The sequence below is a fragment of the Misgurnus anguillicaudatus genome, chromosome 13 (assembly GCF_027580225.2).
Source record: "Misgurnus anguillicaudatus chromosome 13, ASM2758022v2, whole genome shotgun sequence".
In the NCBI taxonomy this organism is placed as follows: Eukaryota; Metazoa; Chordata; class Actinopteri; order Cypriniformes; family Cobitidae; genus Misgurnus; species Misgurnus anguillicaudatus.
In genome coordinates, this window is record NC_073349.2 from 26572772 (window position 1) to 26592117 (window position 19346).

At 34.6% G+C, this 19346-nt stretch overlaps 1 protein-coding gene across 1 annotated transcript; it reads left to right on the top strand.

Annotated features, from left to right (window-relative positions):
• Positions 1 to 1422: 1422 nt before the first annotated feature.
• tspan31 (tetraspanin 31) lies at positions 1423 to 12145 on the top strand. The gene is made up of 6 exons (XM_055188707.2): positions 1423 to 1621; positions 5659 to 5826; positions 6433 to 6513; positions 6629 to 6772; positions 6928 to 7038; positions 10495 to 12145. The coding sequence occupies exons 1-6, from the start codon at positions 1559 to 1561 to the stop codon at positions 10567 to 10569; spliced, it is 642 nt and encodes a 213-aa protein (XP_055044682.1). The 5' UTR covers positions 1423 to 1558; the 3' UTR covers positions 10570 to 12145.
• Positions 12146 to 19346: the final 7201 nt, after the last annotated feature.

A 19346-nucleotide genomic window follows, 5' to 3' on the forward strand; every position in this document is an offset into this window, starting at 1 on the left:
TAGTAATAACTATTTTCCTTTGCATAGGTTTTATATGTTGTATGTCTTCAATCATACTTTTGTGGTTTCTATTCTAATAAACTAGATGTTGGGCCATATACATGTTTGAAGCATTGCATTTAAATTATTAATACATTTGCTTATCTTTTACATTTTTGCAGATTCTGATTTAATGTGTGCTTCATTATTGTTTTTCTGTTAAATTAATGTAATGGCATGTCCTCATTGTGACAGCTTACCCTGTCTGGGGCATGTTGTCACAATAGGCCATAACCTTACAGTAAAAAACAGTGACAATTATATCCTTTCTCCACAATTTTACAAATAAAATAGCTTATGAAGTTTAAACTGTAAACTGATAAAAAAAAGCACACACAAAAAATCTATATACCTAAAATGTACATTTAAGGCCTTATCATGTGTAAGATGGATGGTTCTGTTGAGAGCATCATTCTACAATGCTGCATCCCGTATCTTACACACACACAGGCACGCACACGCACACACGTGACGACACTGGGCGGGCTAAAGTGTGACGTAGTTTGTTGCTACTCTGCTCAGCCAAAGAACCTGAAGCAGCTGTAGACGTTTCACTTCAGCTTTGAATTTCATTCACTACTACAAATACACCTTTTCACCACAATTCACTTCATTTACGCGGAGAACAGCGTTTATACACATTTTGTATGTGTGTTGACCTACTACATACTGGTAGTTTTCAAAGTTTTCGAAGAAAAAAGTCAAACCACTCTCTATAATATACAGAGACATAATAAACATATCCAATTTTTGCATAAAATGATATTGAATAAAATACATTTTTTACAAAAACAACCAGCTGCTTGCGAATAACTTACCACAGTCTTAGTCTAACCCTCTTGGTTGGGCCTGCATGCTTGCATAAAGTTTACTAATTTGGGTGCATATTTTTACTCAAATGTCGTCATTGATTAACTCCTAAGGTGATTGTATTTAATTAAATGTCTTTAACTGAGTATGCTGTTGACTGTGAACAAATTATGAAAATAAGCGCAGGGCGACATGGCACGTGTTTGTTATCGCGAGATTTAGGAAAAAACGTGATTACTAAAATTGAACATTTGAATATTAACGCATTGCTGATGTATATATTTTTATTTATTTAGCATTAAATAATACATTGATATATAATTCGTCTATTTATGTTTAACGTTATGCATATCATTTTACATTTACATTTAGGTATGAAGCAAACGTTCTGTTCCAAAGCGAAATACAAAAATGAAAAATAAATAAATAAATAATATTAAAATTGTTTGTATACTTTTCTATTTCACATGTTCATGGACTACATTGATTTAAATGGCTATTATTAGGATTTTTATCGTTCTTACAGGCAGTGCGCGTGACTGAATTCGGCCACTAGAGGGTCTGGGACTGCGGTGACGTCACCATCTAGTCCATTATCCCTCAGAGCTCATCCAAAGAGGAAGAGCTGCCTAGCTCTTAGTTAAAATAGCGAAAACAACATCAGCGACACACCTTTTCCATTTCACCGGTTAATGCCTAAAGGTTCAACATGGTCTGCGGAGGATTTACGTGCTCGAAAAACGCCCTATGTTCGCTAAACGTAGTTTACATGGTGAGTCACGGGGTAACGTTACATGAATGTATACAGCTAGCTTGTTAGCCACGGCTAATCCTGCATCTGTTCTAAAACAAATACGTTTAGTTTACCTCACCAAATGGTTTTGACTGAACCTAAGACTTGTTTTTTATTGTATATATTGTTTGATAAATATTAGAATGTTTATTTCAATATCGCAGGTACCGTCTGTGACAGCTAACGTTAGCTTCAGCAAGATGACACAAATCTCTCTTTTGTTGTATCTTATTAATTTAAAAACATATAGGAATATTCTATAATGCATGATTTTAGGTGTTAAATATGTGTAGTTTAATAATCTAGTGATGTTTCGCCATTCAGTGTTGCGTAAGCGCTCCCTGTGTTTGTGTAACAGTTTGTTTATTTATTTATTTACATTTAATTTGTTTTATTTGCTTTAGGCACACAGTGCATTTGTTAACTGAGTTACACCTTTTCATTTTTTCATAAACCTGTGTGTTTGAAAGATTCCCGCAATGGCAGCTTAATTTATTTACCTGTCAATATTAAATACGTTACATTGTTTACTATAGTATTTCAACGTGTTCATATTTCAGCCATTATAAGAGTCAGTATGCTTGATAGTCAATAGATTGCATTTACGTTATGTGATCAATACCGACTCACTGATGATTATATTCCCATCATTTCTCTGACTCATACCTGTGATGACGTATTATTATGGCATCACACGAAGCCAAAAACAAAAGACTTTGAACTCTGTCAAGAATGTATGTCTGAGAAAATGACTTTGGGTTATGTAGACTAGTGGTTTAAGATCTGGGCCTGTAACCGAAAGGGTAATAGCCCAACATCTCGGTAAAAGTTCAAACCCTACAATGGTGAACTTTTATCATTGGGTTGTTGGGCAAGACGCTTAACCTCAGGTTACTCACGTATGTTTGACACCTTTAATGTTAGTTTACTGTAAGTCACTGTAAGAAGTAAGTTTATTATTATTATTATTATTATTCATTTGTCATTTCTTATAAGTAGATTTATTACTGGCACACATGTGTGACCATAAGTAGAACCTTGTGGTATATTTGACTTGGTTTTGGTTTTAATGTGGTTGTAATGTTCTCTTTGACAACATACATTGTACTTTCATGCTGACATTATTGGTTCAACCAAAGGTTTGTGTTGATAATCGTGTAGCTTTCTTGGACCTGTGATCTTTGATTCTGCTTTAGTTTGCTTTGAGTTATAAAAAATCCACTTAAACCCTGTAGATTGCTGTAGTTTGACCCTGTATGGCAGATTAGCTCAGAAACAATCAAAATGCATATTTTAGTACGGATCAATTATGCTGCTTTTGTAAGTTACATCTTATTGAGCTGTCAAGTGTAGGGTTGTCACAATGATTAAATAATCGTCTCATTGTGATTGTTTGACCTCATCGCAATGATTTCAGATCACCGCAATGATTGCATATCTCTATAAAAACACAAGGGGGAGCTGCAACTAGGGCTGCACAATTCATGCTGAAATGTGAATTACGATTTTTCTCCATGGCAATTGAGGTCCCGATTCTCTCACCCGATTCTCTCTTTTTTTTCATTTGTTATGCACTTAACTAAAAAAAATGTGCTACAAGACTTTCAGTTATAACAACGTGTCTTAAAAGTCTATTTTTAGACCCCTTAAAATTTTGAGTAATTAAAAATTTGTTAGCTGTTAAATAGCACCTGTGCCAACCTTAAAACTTTTAAAACACTAAACCTTTAAAAGACTAAATGATCAACATTTTGAGGCATCAGAGAGAAACTCAGACATGTTACATTGTTCCCCTCGTGCTAAAACTCTTTCTTATTGGGAACTTGTGGCGGTGACACAGATGCCGTTTCTCAATCTGAAGGCTGCAGCCTCTGGAGGTCGCATTTCTAAGCTGCACATTATACAGACTGTCTAATTTCAGAATATTAACAATTAACGTTATAAAGTTGACTACTATTTTTAGTTAATCATAAATTGTTCTAGTATGTTTATGACTTGTGAATGTAATGCTCCGTTAACTCAAAAGAACCAGGCTTGATGACGTATGAGGCCTGCATATGCGACCTCCAGAGGCTGCAGCCTTGCGATTTAGAAACGTCCGGAGGTAAGTAATTTCCTTGCCTTCTCTCGGAACCATTGTTGTTGCATCTCACTTTCTCCGTCGCCACCAGGATTTTCCACAATGACACTCGTTTATCCTCTCTTTTTTTGTGAAAATTGCCACTCCAAATCCACCAAGTAAACGACTGTTTAGGTCTGCCGCCTTGTTATACGTTACGCGAGTGACAGCGGAACGCCGCGAATGAGATGAGAGAGGAGAGAAACGATCGGGTCTAACTGGTGAATGAATAGGGTTTGGTTTTACCCTGTATGAGTGCGTGTTAGCAAGTTTGACTGATATTATAGCATCTTGGATTGTAATGTAAATACGTGAACACGTGAATGCAGCATCTGAATACAGTGAAATACTGTATATGCAAGTGAATCGCCGTCATTTAAAATGAAGATCGCATTTATGTATGAATCGAGATCGTGATTTTTGTTCCGATTAATCGTGCAGCCCTAGTCACAATGATTAAATAATTGTCTCATTGTGATTGTTTGACCTCATCGCGATGATTTCAGATCACCGCAATGATTGCATATTTCTGTAAAAAACACAAGGGGGAGCTGCAACGCCTGTATAAACGAGATAGTATCTGATGGCGCTCTTTAACTGACAGTTTAACGCAATACACTGCAAAACCATTCAATACACTGGAACTGACAGGTAAAACATACATTTTCAAAACAGCAATTCCAAATTTAGGGAAGTCAAGGATGTTATTCATAAGGATCTGTAAGGAATACATTTTTTTTGCAGCCACTACAGACATGTTTTCATATTAATTTCTAAAGATTGACCCGTAACTCAGAGGATCGATTTGGGAATTAATAACTTAAACTTGCCGCGTCATTGAATACACGCATGCGCATGAGGTGGAAGGACATTAAAATAACGAACATAGCGGTCGGTGACGTTAAGCAAGCGGTTGTTTTGAAAACTCCAGAAACGCAAATAGTATCAATATGTTGCATAACTACAGTCCTGTAATTCAGGTAACAGCTGAAAAAAAGTTTTTTTCAAAAACACTTATCTAAAGCTCGAAGATCGGATCGAATAAGGATAATCGACTCAAGATCTTGAGTATCGGAATCGAACCGATTCTTGAAATTTGAATCGAAACCCAGCCCTGCTCTGGTATCATCAGTTTATTTTGATTGCATTTTTATTTTCGGTTATTTTTCAGACACATTATTGTATTTTTCTTATGAACAATTTTCAGTTTTTGAAAGATATATTTTATTAAATAATTACTTTTAAATATGTGTTATGTGTGTTAATATTTACTGTCAGGTAAACCTTGCAAAATATTTAATTTAAATAAGTACAACTAAATTATTTCCTGAACAAACAAAAAATGATAGAGAATATAGAAAATATCCATTTTAAGCTTATGTTTTTGCGTGTTGTCAGAATGCTTTATTATTAAGCCTTGCTGCCTTTCCTTTCCAACCACCTGTTATGTACTAGGGACCAGGCCCAGCTTTTATGGCTCGTCCTTTCTGGTACTTGTTCATAGAAAAAGGTACAAACTCTATCATTGGGGAATGTGTACCATTTAGTAACTTCTATGTGTACATTTGTTACCAATATGTACCTTTGAGGAACTAATATGGAGTCTTTAGGTATAAATGTATATTTTTTTTAAATGTGCTGCACCAGTGACGGCTTTTGTACTTTTCTTCTGAGATTATGGTAGATCCTCTCAGATAAAATCTGTCTTGCTCTACATTTTGAACATCCTGTTTCAGTTGAAATATGTCACATTATGAAAGTAAAATGAGTTCTGAATGCTGTTTTATGCTGTCAAAGCTGAATGCAGAGTTCACACAGTTTTCTGTTCTATTATAAAAGTTTATGACGTGTTTATTGTCCGTTTGCTTGTTTCTGATTGGTCTAATTTAATTCACAGCTGGTGGGCCTGTTGTTGATTGTTGTGGCAGCATGGGGAAAAGGCTTTGGCATTGTCTCCAGCATCCACATCATCGGAGGCGTGATCGCCGTGGGCTTCTTTCTGCTCCTGATCGCCATCGTGGGGCTCATTGGAGCCGTTCACCATCACCAAGTCATGCTTTTCTTTGTATCCTTTATCAGCCTTACAACTGCATTCTGTACAGTGTACAAATTTTAAAATTTAACTTATGTTTGCTTTATATGGTGAATTTGGTAGGAATGAATACGTTTAAGACACAGATCTGTTTTTAATGCAGTGGTTCGATTTGATGTCGAGAGATTCGTCTTAAAGGGGTAGTTTCCCCAATTTGAAAATCCTGTCATTATTTACTCGCCTTCAAGTTGTTACAAAGCTGTGCAAATTTATCTTTTTTTCTGCTGAACACTAAGGAAGATATTTGTCAGAAAACAGGAGCACCATTTTTCTTCAATAGTAGGAAACAAAATTACTATGGAAGTCAATGGTGCTCAAAAACGATTCGGTTACTAACATTGCTTAAAATATCTTCCTTTGTTTTTAGCAGAACAAAGAAATTTTATACAAGTTTGAAACAACTACATGACGACAGAACCCACTACAGATTTTAGTGTAGTGTTTAATTACCGGTATTCTCATAAAAGGAGCTGTTGTATTCCTTTGCTTTTAACTTACGCAGTTGTGCTTGCAAACCGTTATTTGGGTGTTTTGGTTCTCCCCTCCGACTGTCATAATGGCCTTGACCACAAATCCCAGTACATGGTCATTCTCTTCATCGTGTTCCTATTTCAGTTTGGAGTGTCCTGTTCTTGCCTAGCCATTAACCAGGGTCAACAGGTAGGCATAATGACACACAATCGTATGATGTCATCAGTTGTGGACAGGGCAAAATTGCAGAACACCACTGCGCACACTTAATGATGTAATTTTTGTCTGTCACATCTTTAAACAGGAGAAGTTTCTAGCCTCATCGTGGCGATTAATGAGTAATGACACCAAGGGCAGTCTGGAGAAGAAGCTGGACTGTTGTGGTCTCTTCAACAACAACAACCAAACTCGGGCAGAATTTCTGGCTGATCTCAGTATTTGTCCAGCTGTAAGCTTTATTTACTGCATTCACATTTATCACCTTGTAGCATAACTTGCACAGCTTAGCACTAGCAGCCAGAAGCCACAGTTTTTGTTAAAATAATGTTTGATGCTAAAACTAATAGGCTAAGACCCCCCTTTCTATTATTTGTATTACTGCAGCCATGTAAACTAAAGGGGCCTTGCATTACGTGTGGTGAGAAGATGCTCCAGCATTCCTCAGAAGCTTTGAAGATCCTGGGAGGAGTTGGCCTCTTTTTCAGCTTTACAGAGGTTAGTTTAGGTCATAGAATACTCTTTTATAAGATGAATATAAAACAAATCTGGCTCTAAATTCGGATGAGAGAGTTCTTAAATTACACATAAAGAATAATTACCGCTAATACCAGATTTGTTTAAAAGCAGTAAAAATTTTAGTGCCATCTACTAGTGGTAAGATTGTGAATTGCAACCAACAGCTCGCCCCTCAATTTCAAAACGCATATGGTAGCTGCCACAGGACAAACATGTTATTGTCTGAGACAATGTAGGGACAAAACGCATTCTACAGAACAGTTTGTCCATTTAGGGCTTCTGTAGCATGATGGTGACTTTTATATAAGGGGACTCGCATTGCATGTAGATAAAAACGTCTCATTCTAAGTTATTAAAAATAATACAGTTCTTTATAGTTATGTATATTATTTTGCATTTCTGTCAAGAGATCCTTCTCAAAGTTACCCAATGCACCTTTAACACACGCATGATATAATGACGTCAGTCATATCAGTACCCTAATATGTGACCCTGGACCACAAAATCAGTCATAAGTAGCACGGATATATTTGTAGCGGTAGCCAAAAGATGCATTGTATGGGTCAAACATTTTTTAATGACAAAAATCATTAGGATATTAAGTAAAGATAATGTGAAATTTCCTACCATGAACATACACTCACCTAAAGGATTATTAGGAACACCATACTAATACTCCGTTTGACCCCCTTCCGCTTTCAGAACTGCCTTAATTCTACGTGGCATTGATTCAACAAGGTGCTTGAAGCATTCTTTAGAAATGTTAGCCCATATTGATAGGATAGCATCTTGCAGTTGATGGAGATTTGTGGGATGCACATCCAGGGCACGAAGCTCCCATTCTACCACATCCCAAAGATGCTCTATTGGGTTGAGATCTGGTGACTGTGGGGGCGATTTTACTACAGTGAACTCATTGACATGTTCAAGAAATCAATTTGAAATGATTCGAGCTTTGTGACATGGTGCGTTATCCTGCTGGAAGTAGCCATCAGAGGATGGGTACATAATGGTCATAAAGAGTCAGAAACAATGCTCAGGTCGGCCGTGGCATTTAAACAATGCCCAATTGGCACTAAGGGGGCTAAAGTGTGCCAAGAAAACATCCCCCAGACCATTACACCATTGCATTAATAAAAAATTGAACAGGTGTTCCTAATAATCCTTTAGGTGAGTGTATAAAGAAATTATATTTCATTAGTAATATGTGCTGCTAAGGACTTCATTTGGACAACTTTAGGGGCGATTTTCTCAATATTTCAATTTTTTGCAGCCTCAGATTCCAGATTTTCAAATAGTATCTCGGCCAAATATAGTCCTCTCCCAAAAAACAATACATTAATAGAAATCTTATTTATTAACCCTTTTAATAAAAAAATTACCCTTGTGATTGGTTTTGTGGTCCAGGGTCACATATTAGCTTTAGTTTAATTTTACTTGGGGCAGGTTGCCATGCAAGCATACAGGTTAGGATTACATAGCTTTATTTTTGTAAATTGCCTGCAAATTGATTGTGGTTGTTTTTAAAAAGGGTGTTCAATATCATCTGTAAATAAAAACATTGAAACATTTTTCATAATGTTCCACCAGGTGTCATCATCAACATACAGAATACTATATACTATGTACTATATGCATCTTCAAAGTACATAAGTGGACATCAGTTGAATTCTGTATCGTGCATTGTGTTGCATAGTATCTGCAATCAGTTTTGGCAGACAAGTTACCAGTCATTAGGGTCAATTTTTTAAAATTGAGATTTATACATCATCTGAAAGTGGAATAAATAAGCTTTTCTGAGATACAACTATTTGAAAATCTGGAATCTGGAGCGTGCAAAAAAATCTAAATATTGAGAAAATCTCCTTTTAAAGTTTTCCAAATTAAGTCCTTAGCAACACATATTATTAATAATTAATACATTTTATAAATTAAAAATGTTATATATTTACAGTAGGAAATGTACAAAATATCTTTACTTAATATCCTGATGATTTATTGACATAAAAAAAATATTTTGACCCATACAATGTATTTTTGGCTATTGCTACAAATGTACCCAAGCGACTTAAGACCAGGGTCACATTTTTTACTATGGGGTTCTAGGATTTTTACTTTGCATTAACCCTTGTGGTTTGATCCAATTCACTACCCTTACGGGTTGTTTGTGTACAAAAAGGCCACTAAATTAAACGGCTGTAAAAATTCATCAGATTCTTTTTTTCCATAAATCTGTTAATCAATTTATAATCCTTATAACTCAATGTACAAGCCAGAAATTAAGCTGTTTTTTGCACAGGCATACTAAACGGTTAATGGTGCCACATGGTGATCAACAGTAAAAATGACAAATTTTACCTCTTAGCAAAAGGAAAAAACGCTAACAATCAAGAATGCATAATAATAAGGTGTCATGGCTTTGCAATCAAAAAATGTTGTTATAATGGAAGTCAATGGGGCAAAAAAGACACAACAACTAAGTAGGGGAGAAAAAAAATTATGCTGCACAAAAACAAAAAATGCATCAAAGCCAATGTTTTTACCAATCTTTGACAAGTCCAAGACTGTGAAAAAGGTTTTTAAAAAATCCAGTTTATATTGAAAATCGTTAATTTTGTGTGTGTTTTTTTCCATCAAATCAGTGACACCACTTATGAACTTGCCAATTAAAGAGTTAAAATCATGAAAATTTTGTAAGCATTTGGTAGTTTTGATCAGTACTGAGGATGATTAACAGATTTATGAAAAAAACTATTTATCTGATACATTTTTATTAGGGATGCACGATATATCGGCCTACATATCGTTATCGGCCGATAACTGCTTATTTTTAATATTATTGGTTATCGGTCTGATAGCAAAATTAGGCCGATAAATGAAAGCTGATAAATTATGGATTATTTTGGTTTGTTGAACCACTTCACTTGCTCGTTGCTGGCCATGTGGAGTTTTGATTGGTGCTTTTTGTGACATAGCACGAAGATGACACATGTAAAGACAAGATGTCCGCGGTCTGGGAGTTTTTCATTGTGAAATTAATATGAATATTTATCGGCCTATAATTAATGTACAGTACAGGATGTACAGTAGTTCTATATATATATCGGTTATCGGCCCCCAAATATAAAGAGTTATCGGTATCGGCCAAAATTTCCAAATCGGTGCATCCCTAATTGTTATAGCTGTTACATTTTTTTGTACACGAACAACTCGAAAGGGTAGTAAATTTGCCCACGGTATATTGTTGAGGGTTTTTTTTATTTCAAGGCATTTTCTCAAAATATGTGTCAATATAAGATTTGTCACCAAAAATCATTCAATTTGTGAAACAGAAAAAGTTGTGGCCAAATTAAGACATAAAAAATGGCCTCAACAACCCATAAGGGTTAAGACCTGATGTCTGTATTATAATTTGTTAATTTTTGTTTCTTTCAGATCTTAGGAGTTTGGCTGGCCATGCGCTACAGGAACCAGAAGGACCCCAGAGCAAACCCCAGTGCATTCTTATAGTCCTTCAGACGCTCTGCCCTAGACTACTAGTGTAGTTCAGCTATTCTAGTTCTCTCTTGCACAGGTAGAGTTGAGCATCAAGAGACATTTAAGCATTAAACACCGAAAACAATCACAGATCCTGAACACTGGGTTTCACACACATCTGATCTGATTTATTTATGCCAAAACACATTCACACATCTATTTTAATGACAGATCTGACCCATTTCTCCGACAGTCTGCAGTAGGGCTAATTTAAACCAGCAGGAAGGAGATATCATGTATGATAGGATGCATTTTTTCGGCACTCCCCCATCCTTGATTTGAGAAGCTCTTCCTGTTCTGTGTATGCACTGAGAATCTGCAATGTAAAGCCATCTTTGTCTGCATGTACGTAACCTCAGATCTCTTTTCTTTCACTTAAGGACGAATACTAGGCAGGATGTACAGTAGTCCTGTAGTTTCAGTGTAATGAGTTGAAATGCCACGCTGGCATTTATGGTTGTATAAAATAGTCAAGGTGAATATTGTGATGGTAAAGCCTAGAATCAGAACATGTTAAGTTCCCATTTATGTTGTTGATGCTTTATGAAATCTAGGGTTGATGAAGTGGCCCGTCCAGCCTTTGGGATTTTAGTTTAGTGATTAGATATAGGCCACGAACTTGTGTATCTGAGCCATGTGAATAGGAGCGTTTCTCCCTGCCGACGGACTGCCGCCCTCCTGCTGTACATAGTCTTTCCCGCGACAGGGTCAGAGTTCACAGATTTTTCCATTTTTATTTAAAACGTAGGTTAGGTCTTAGTCTTACTGTCTTCACTGGACTTTTTAAGTTCTCGATTTCTTTTGAAGCTTAGTATTACTCATTGACATAGTGTTTTATCTTTTGCATTGTTATATTGCTAATATTTGTGTTGATGGCGTGCCATTTTTGTTCAGTGCAGTAAGATTTACTCATTCGCCTGATTATTATTATTATTTGCAAACTTTTATGCTCGCGCTTTAACGATGTACAGAAATGCTCAGTTTAGTTTATTTTGAAAATATTAACCGCATCAGGTCGCTTAAAATCCTATCATAACCAACTAATGTGCCATCTCTGTTAAATCCTTGTGTGTTTTGCAAAAAAAAGCCTCACGTTTCTCTCTCTTTCTGTGCTAAATAGTGTTAAGTTGCCATCGAAGTGTATATTTTTTCCTAAGGACGTTGTTGTTGTAGCAGTTAGATCAGTTGCAATACCTTATGTGCACGTATCATAATTATTCAATATGTTTTCTCACACATACTGTATGTTCTTACTGTACTTACTCATATTAATATGCAAACATATTGGCTTATAATCTCAGACACACATGGTAACATCTCTCGGTACAGTCCAGATGTGTTAAGTTTCACTCGCTTGTGGTCTTATAAGTGTGTTTCACTGATGGATTGTGAAGATGAATTGAAATCAATGTCTATGCTCTTCTATAGTAATTATTTATTGCCGTTGTGAGAAGGCACTGATGAACTCGGTGAGTTGTAAGCGCCATTTTCCCTGGGTTTGCCTTGTATTTTTGAAACTGACTTTTCCAATTAAAAAATCTTAGATGAATATCTGTGCATAAGTTGTTTTTCTTTTTAAGTTTTGTATAACGATCTGTCCATATACACAAATTGCACTTACATTTTTGAGTACGATCAACTTAAAAATACAAGTCATTTTGACTTAATGTGGTAACACTTTAGAATAAGGTTGTATTTGTTAAATTTAGTAAATGCATTAGTTAACACGAATTAACAATGAGCAATGTAGTTTATCAGCATTTATTAATCTTTGTTAAAGGAATATTCCATTTTCTTAAAAGAAAAATCCAGATAATTTACTCACCACCATGTCATCCAAAATGTTGATGTCTTTCTTTGTTCAGTCGAGAAGAAATTATGTTTTTTGAGGAAAACATTGCAGGATTTTTCTCATTTTAATGGACTTTAATAGAGCCCAACATTTAATACTTAACTCAACACTTAACAGTTTTTTTCAACAGAGTTTCAAAGGACTCTAAATTATCCCAAACGAGGCATAAGGGTCTTATCTAGCAAAACGATTGTCATTTTTGACAACAAAAATAACAAATATACACTTTTACAGGCACAACTTCTAGTTTAAATCCGGTCTTGATGCGCCAACGTGACCCCACGCAATACGTCATGACGTCAAGAGGTCAAAGAGGACGAACGCGAAACTCCGCCCCAGTGTTTACAAGTGTTGAAAACGAGGACCGTTCCTACGGTGTTGTATGTCAACTGATACTAATTAATGTCTTTGTGTCAGTTTATTGTTTACAATGGTCCACAAATGTGCGTTTTATATGTGTAACACGTGACCTCCCTACGTCACTACGCATTTACGTTAGGTCGCGCTGGACCGGATTTGGACGAGAAGTTGTGCTTTGGAGGTGTATGTTTGTTATTTTTGTTGTCGGGAATGACAGTCGTTTTGCTGGATGGGACCCTTGTGCCTCGTTTATAGTCCTTTGAAACTCCGTTGAAAAAAACTGTTACATGTTGAGTTAAGTGTTAATTGTTGGTGTCTATTAAAGTCCATTAAAATGAGAAAAATCCTGCAATGTTTTCCTCAAAAAACATTATTTCTTCTCAACTGAACAAAGAAAGACATCAACATTTTGGATGACATGGTGGTGAGTAAATTATCTGGATTTTTCTTTTAAGAAAATGGACTAATCCTTTAATGTTAATACAATTGTTCATGTTAGTTCACTGTGCATAAACACTGTGCATGTTAAGGATTAACTAATGTTCACAAATACAACCTTATTGTAAAGTATCACCAATATTTTTATCTTCACTAGTGATGAGTTGCTCTAACGTCTACAACAAGTTAAAATAAGTTAAGCTAATTCATCTTAAGCTAAGTCACTGCAACGCATCACTACTAGTCAAAGTAGAAATTGTAAGTTGAAATATCTTGTGAATCCAAGTTGATCATACTTAATGTAAGTGCAATTTTTTTACAATGTGCATTGTAAAAAGTGAAAGTTGGAATAAATTTAGAAATTACTTTAACTTAAAAAAACTTTTTTTTTCCAACTTAAATTTTCTCACTTTAAGTTAAAAATAAATTTTTAGGCGTTACCAATTTTTGTCAATTTTTTCATCTTACATTTTTTACTCCGTGACGTTTTAGTAAAAAAAAAATGTTTTAAGGGTTACCAATTAAAGTAATTTGTTTTAAGTAGATCCAACTTTTACTTCTTAGTGTAAATGCAAATTCGTCCATACTTTGAATTTGACAAAAAATTGTCTTTTTTCAGGAAAACGCATAAAAATGTATCATTTTTAATCTGGTAGGTGGTAACGAGGCTGGGCGATATTTACCGAAATTCATATTCGTATCTCTGTAATTTTAGGATGAATGATGATATATGCTAAATAGCTCTGTTTACTACAAAGTGGATTAATTTTTTACATGTATGAGGAAAATGTTTTCTGTTTAAAAATATACAGATACATAACATGCGAACTGGTTGGAGAGCTTATGTCTGACTCGATATACCGCCCAGCCCTATGTGATGATGTTATGACATCAGTATCATCTTTAAACCTACAGGATGTTTTATCTTTGTGTTAAATGATTCATGCGGTCATAAAAGAAATCTACTGTAAACAATGCTGTCGTACAAAATGTTGTCCTGGTGAGAGAGTGTTGTGTGTTAAGTTTCTGCAAAGGTGAGTTTTAATGTCTTTTAGAGGTAAAGAACATCAGAATAGTAAACGGAATTGCAGCGTAATGCTGTATGGGTTTAGTTTTTTATATTTATGTCCAAGCTTATGCCGCAGTTTGTCCATGGAAAATAATTCAGAGGTTTGTCTGTCTCTTTGTTGTCTGCAAGTGAATTTTCTTGCACTTTAAATACACTGCCGCCATGTGGTACTTACGGGAATAACAGATTTTTCCTAAAAACTCCACACCAAAATCCTGTTTATAGGGCAAGGACTTAATGTAAATGATACTGCTTTGTAAAAGTAGAGCCTGGTTTAATAAATTAAACTTCTAGTTTTTTAGCTTTTTCTGTGAATGTTATGACTTATACTAAAATATTTGGTGACCTTAAAAATAAATACAGTGCTTAAATTTATTAGAGCACCTGCATGTCTGTTTGTCTGAAGCATCATACAGCATCATAAAGTGTTTAAAAGGAAAACACCACCGTTTTTCAATGTTTTACTATGTTCTTGCCTCAACTTTTTTCAATGGGTGCACTTTTGGTCTTTGTGCAGCGCTTCTTGAATGTGTTGGCATTTAGCCTAGCCCTATTCATTTCTATGGCTCCAAACAAAAGCCATTTTATTTTGTGCCGCCATACTTACTCGTGTAACTACTCATGTAACAGTCTTTAAATAGGGAAAACATGGAAGTGTTTGGTAGCTTCTAAATTCATCCCTGTTTGGATCCTAAGGAATGAATGGGGCTAGGCTAAATGCTAACACATTCACGAGGTGCTGTACAAAGATTAAAAGTGCACGCATTGAAAAAAAAGAGGTATATGTATTAGTCTAAGTTGAGGTAAGAGCATAGTAAAATATTGAAAAATTGTGGTGTTTTCCTTTAATATGGACTCTTTATTCTTCTTTTCAATGTTTCATAATTTTGAACGGTGATTGAATTATTGTATTTATATCCAAATTTGAGCCGGCACATTCAACTTCTCAGAAATGAATGAAGTGTAACATTCAACCATTAAAGCTTTTTTTCTATTAAGAACTGCAAGTAAATATCATTTTCGGGCATCTGAAAAAATAAATAATAAAATGGTTAGTTTTTCTGCTTTTCTTGTTAAACAGTAAATTAGATTTTATTACATATATTTTAGCATTAGGAATACAACTGTGATTAAAGAGCTTACACATACTTATGGATTAACCATTAAGGAAATATTAACAAATGGTTTTGATATCACCAATACTGTTAGTTTAGGGCAGCCTTACATTGGGTGTTGGTCTAATACATTTGTTAAGCACTGTATATAATATCTTTTGTAAACATTAAAATATTAACAATATGTATTTGTTACATTCTAGCTACATTGTTTCACCGTATCAGCACATTTACACTGATGAGTTTTTTAACCCAATAATTGCTACAAGTGGCCACAACAATTGAATTGAATAGTTCACAGCTGGAAGCACTTTATGGGTAAACGCATCAGCTCAATTTAAAATAGAAGGACATTACATTTTTGTGTGAGTGGTAGACAATTTACATGGAAATTGGATGTGAAATCTACCAGTGATCGAGTCCTTGTGCTAAATAGTAATTATGCCATTATTTGGCTCAGTTTTCTTTTCTGCACTGTTGGGGAATTTAAGCACACTTGTATAAGAAAGTGTGTACCTTAAGGTCTGGATCCTTACATTTCAGGGTATAAAGGAGTCTAGGCACTCAAAAATCCTGAAAAGCAAACTTGAAGAGGAACATTCAGTAAATACAGAAAAGCAACACATGCAGTTCAAAATAAAGTATACTTGAATAAAAATATACTTAGCAAGGACACTTACATTGTTATTTTGTGCTAAAAAAACTACAAATATGCAAATTAAAAGTATAGTTCTACTTTAGTGCACTTAAAGTATACACTTACACTTGAGTACACTTAGATGTTCTTAAGTTTATCTTAAGACACTTTTTTTGTAAATCAAGTACAAAATTAGTGTGTGAAAATAGTACATTTCCTAGTTTACTTAGAGTATATATTAGTGCACTATTTCTTCACTTTGGGGGTGATTCTCACGAAAACTTGGTTTTAAAAATGTCAAGCATGAAAATGTAAAAATTGCTTAAATGTACTTTTTTTCCCACCAGACATTGAAAAACAAAGTCTGGAGTAAATGGGAACATTAATTTAAAAACTTTTACTTATCATTTAACACTTTTTGTAACATAATTAAAAAAATTAGTCCTAAAAAATCTCATTACCGCAACAGTCAGAAAACATCAACACTGACATATTTTCAAAATGACATGACAAACCTGAAAGAACATAATTTGGAGATTCTGCACATGCATTTAAAATCAAAGTATTATGCTTCTATTAATTAAATTAACATTTAATAAGCATCTGTTGTGGTAATGATAATCAAAATGTCGTGTAAGCATTCTGACGAGACAATATTTCAAATTAACTGTAAAAAAATGATCTTACCTGGTAGCCATCTTGAAGTAACTGGTCCATGTGCTTGGTCACTCAAAATCAAACTTTATTAAAATTCTGTATGTGTGCTTAAACTGTTCTCAAAAAGTGTTGCGGAGGATGAGAACATCAGGCATGGACACATCATTTTCCTAATTTTTCTTCATTATTATTATACATAAATATTCAGTAAATATTTTTTCTGTCATCTAAAGTAGTCTAGCAAAACATCCATTTTATTTTTTTTCTTAATATTTTTGTGTTAATTTGATTAAATTACAACATAACGCATGTTCAAACACAGCCGGACACATTGCGGTAATGAGAATTTCAGCAGAAAATGAGATAAAATTTACAATTAAAAATTCTTATGTTGAAATCACACATTGTGCAAGGTAGAACACAGTATTGTGTTAATTCTGATGCTTTTTAATGTTACTATATCACACATTTTAAAGCTAAAATCATTAGTGCCGTAGTGTTTCAATGGTTTCGTGAGAATCACCCTTGGATGGTGTGGTGTATATAAGATTGTAGTAATCTGTGATGGGATGTTATATCTCTCAGAGACAATAGTTAAGGGGGACATTATACAAGACTTTTTGATATATGTAAATAAACACTATAATTAAGTTTTAGCTTAAAATACCAATATATAATTTATTATAGCAGGTTTAAATTGCCACTTTGTAGGTGTGAGCAAAAATTTGATGTTTTGGGTGTGTCCTTTAAAATGCAAATGAGCTGATCTCTGCACTAAATGGCAGTGCTGTGGTTGCATAGTGCAGATTAAGGGGCGGTATTATCACATTCTGACATCACAAGGGGAGCAAGATTTCAATTACCTATTTTTTTACATGCTTGCAGAGAAGGCTTTACCAAAACTAAGTTACTGGATTGATCTTTATCACATTTTCTAGGTTGATAGAAGCCCTGGGGACCCAATTATAGCACTTGGAAAAGTCAGATTTTCATGAAATGTCCCCTTTAGGTTGTGTTGCATGTCCTTATTAATATCATATTTGTTGTTGAGTTTAATGAGGACAGATAGGAATCGAGTTGATTGCGATTTCTCGTACAGATCTGGCTGAGCAAACAGGAAAGTAATCTCTCCTACCAGAGCTGGGAAACAAACAGGTCAATAGCAGCATAAATTATAGAACGGACTTGAAGTGCACGTTAGTGCAAATATAGACAAACCAGCTTGGCTGTCTGTGAGAAACAAGTATTGAGTATGTACCTGTTCTCTCATCCACTCGAATAAGTCACTATCAGCTGACCTGCGAGTGAGGACGTCCCGGACGTGATGTTTGGAGCAACAAACCAAACCACACGCGTGCAAAACTCTTGTGATTTAAAGGCATGCTGAACTCTGGCTAGACGTCTATAAAAAGAAGCCTATACTGGGTTATGAGATTCGCTTTACCACTGTACTTTCAAAAGGTGTTAGCACTTTTTTGTTAGTGTCAGTACAATGTGACAACATATAAAAGCATAGTTGTGACAACATATACAAGCATTGTGAACTAAAGTATGAACAGTGTGAAATGAAGAATCGTCCTGAAATTACACAGAGGGGTTAAATCATTTCGGCTGTGAAAAACTCATCTGCTCTTTTATGGTTCTTCGGTGCTCACCAAGAATGAAAAAGTATTAAAAACGGATCCCAAATGTAGGACGTCTATTTCAAAATGTAGAAGTGCAGGAGTCCTTTCACATTATAAGAGTTGCATTATTAATGTGCAAGACATGTCTTTTTGCAGCATAGCCATGTCATAACAGCAAATCAACCATATATAACTAATGACTGGTTGAAAGAGACTGAGCTTTCAACCAATGGAAATATAAATACTGTCATCTCAGGGCTAACTAGACTCTACTGCAGTGTCCATTATAAAAGATTGATCCAGGTTATGCAATCATGCATTTATATACAGTGGCACTATTTATGCAGAGTTTGAGTTTTATTGCATTAGATGATAATATTTATTAAATCGGTATATACTAGTGCTGGGCAAAGATTAATCGCAATTAATTGAATACAAAATAAAAGTGATTTTTTTGCATAATATATGAGTGTGTGCTGTGTGTAAGAGTTATGTATAAATACACACCCATTCATGTATGTATTTAAGAAACATTTACATGTCTAAATATATATTTATTTATATTTTTATATATTCTATATACAGTATAAATAAATAAATAAAAATATATATATAAATAAAAAAATTCTGAAATTAATATATGTATGTGTGTGTGTGGTTAAATATAAATAATAATTACACACAGTACACACACATATATTTGGGTGATTATCACGAAACCATTGAAACGCCACGGCACTAATGACTTTAGCTTTAAAATGTATAATATAGTAACATTAAAAAGCATCAGAATTAACACAATACTGTGTTCTACCTTGCACAATGTGTGATTTCAACATAAGAATTTATAATTGTAAATTTTATCTCATTTTCTGCTGAAATTCTCATTACCGCAATGTGTCCGGCTGTGTTTGAACATGCGTTATGTTGTAATTTATTCAAATTAACACAAAAATATTAAGAAAAAAAATAAATGGATGTTTTGCTAGACTACTTT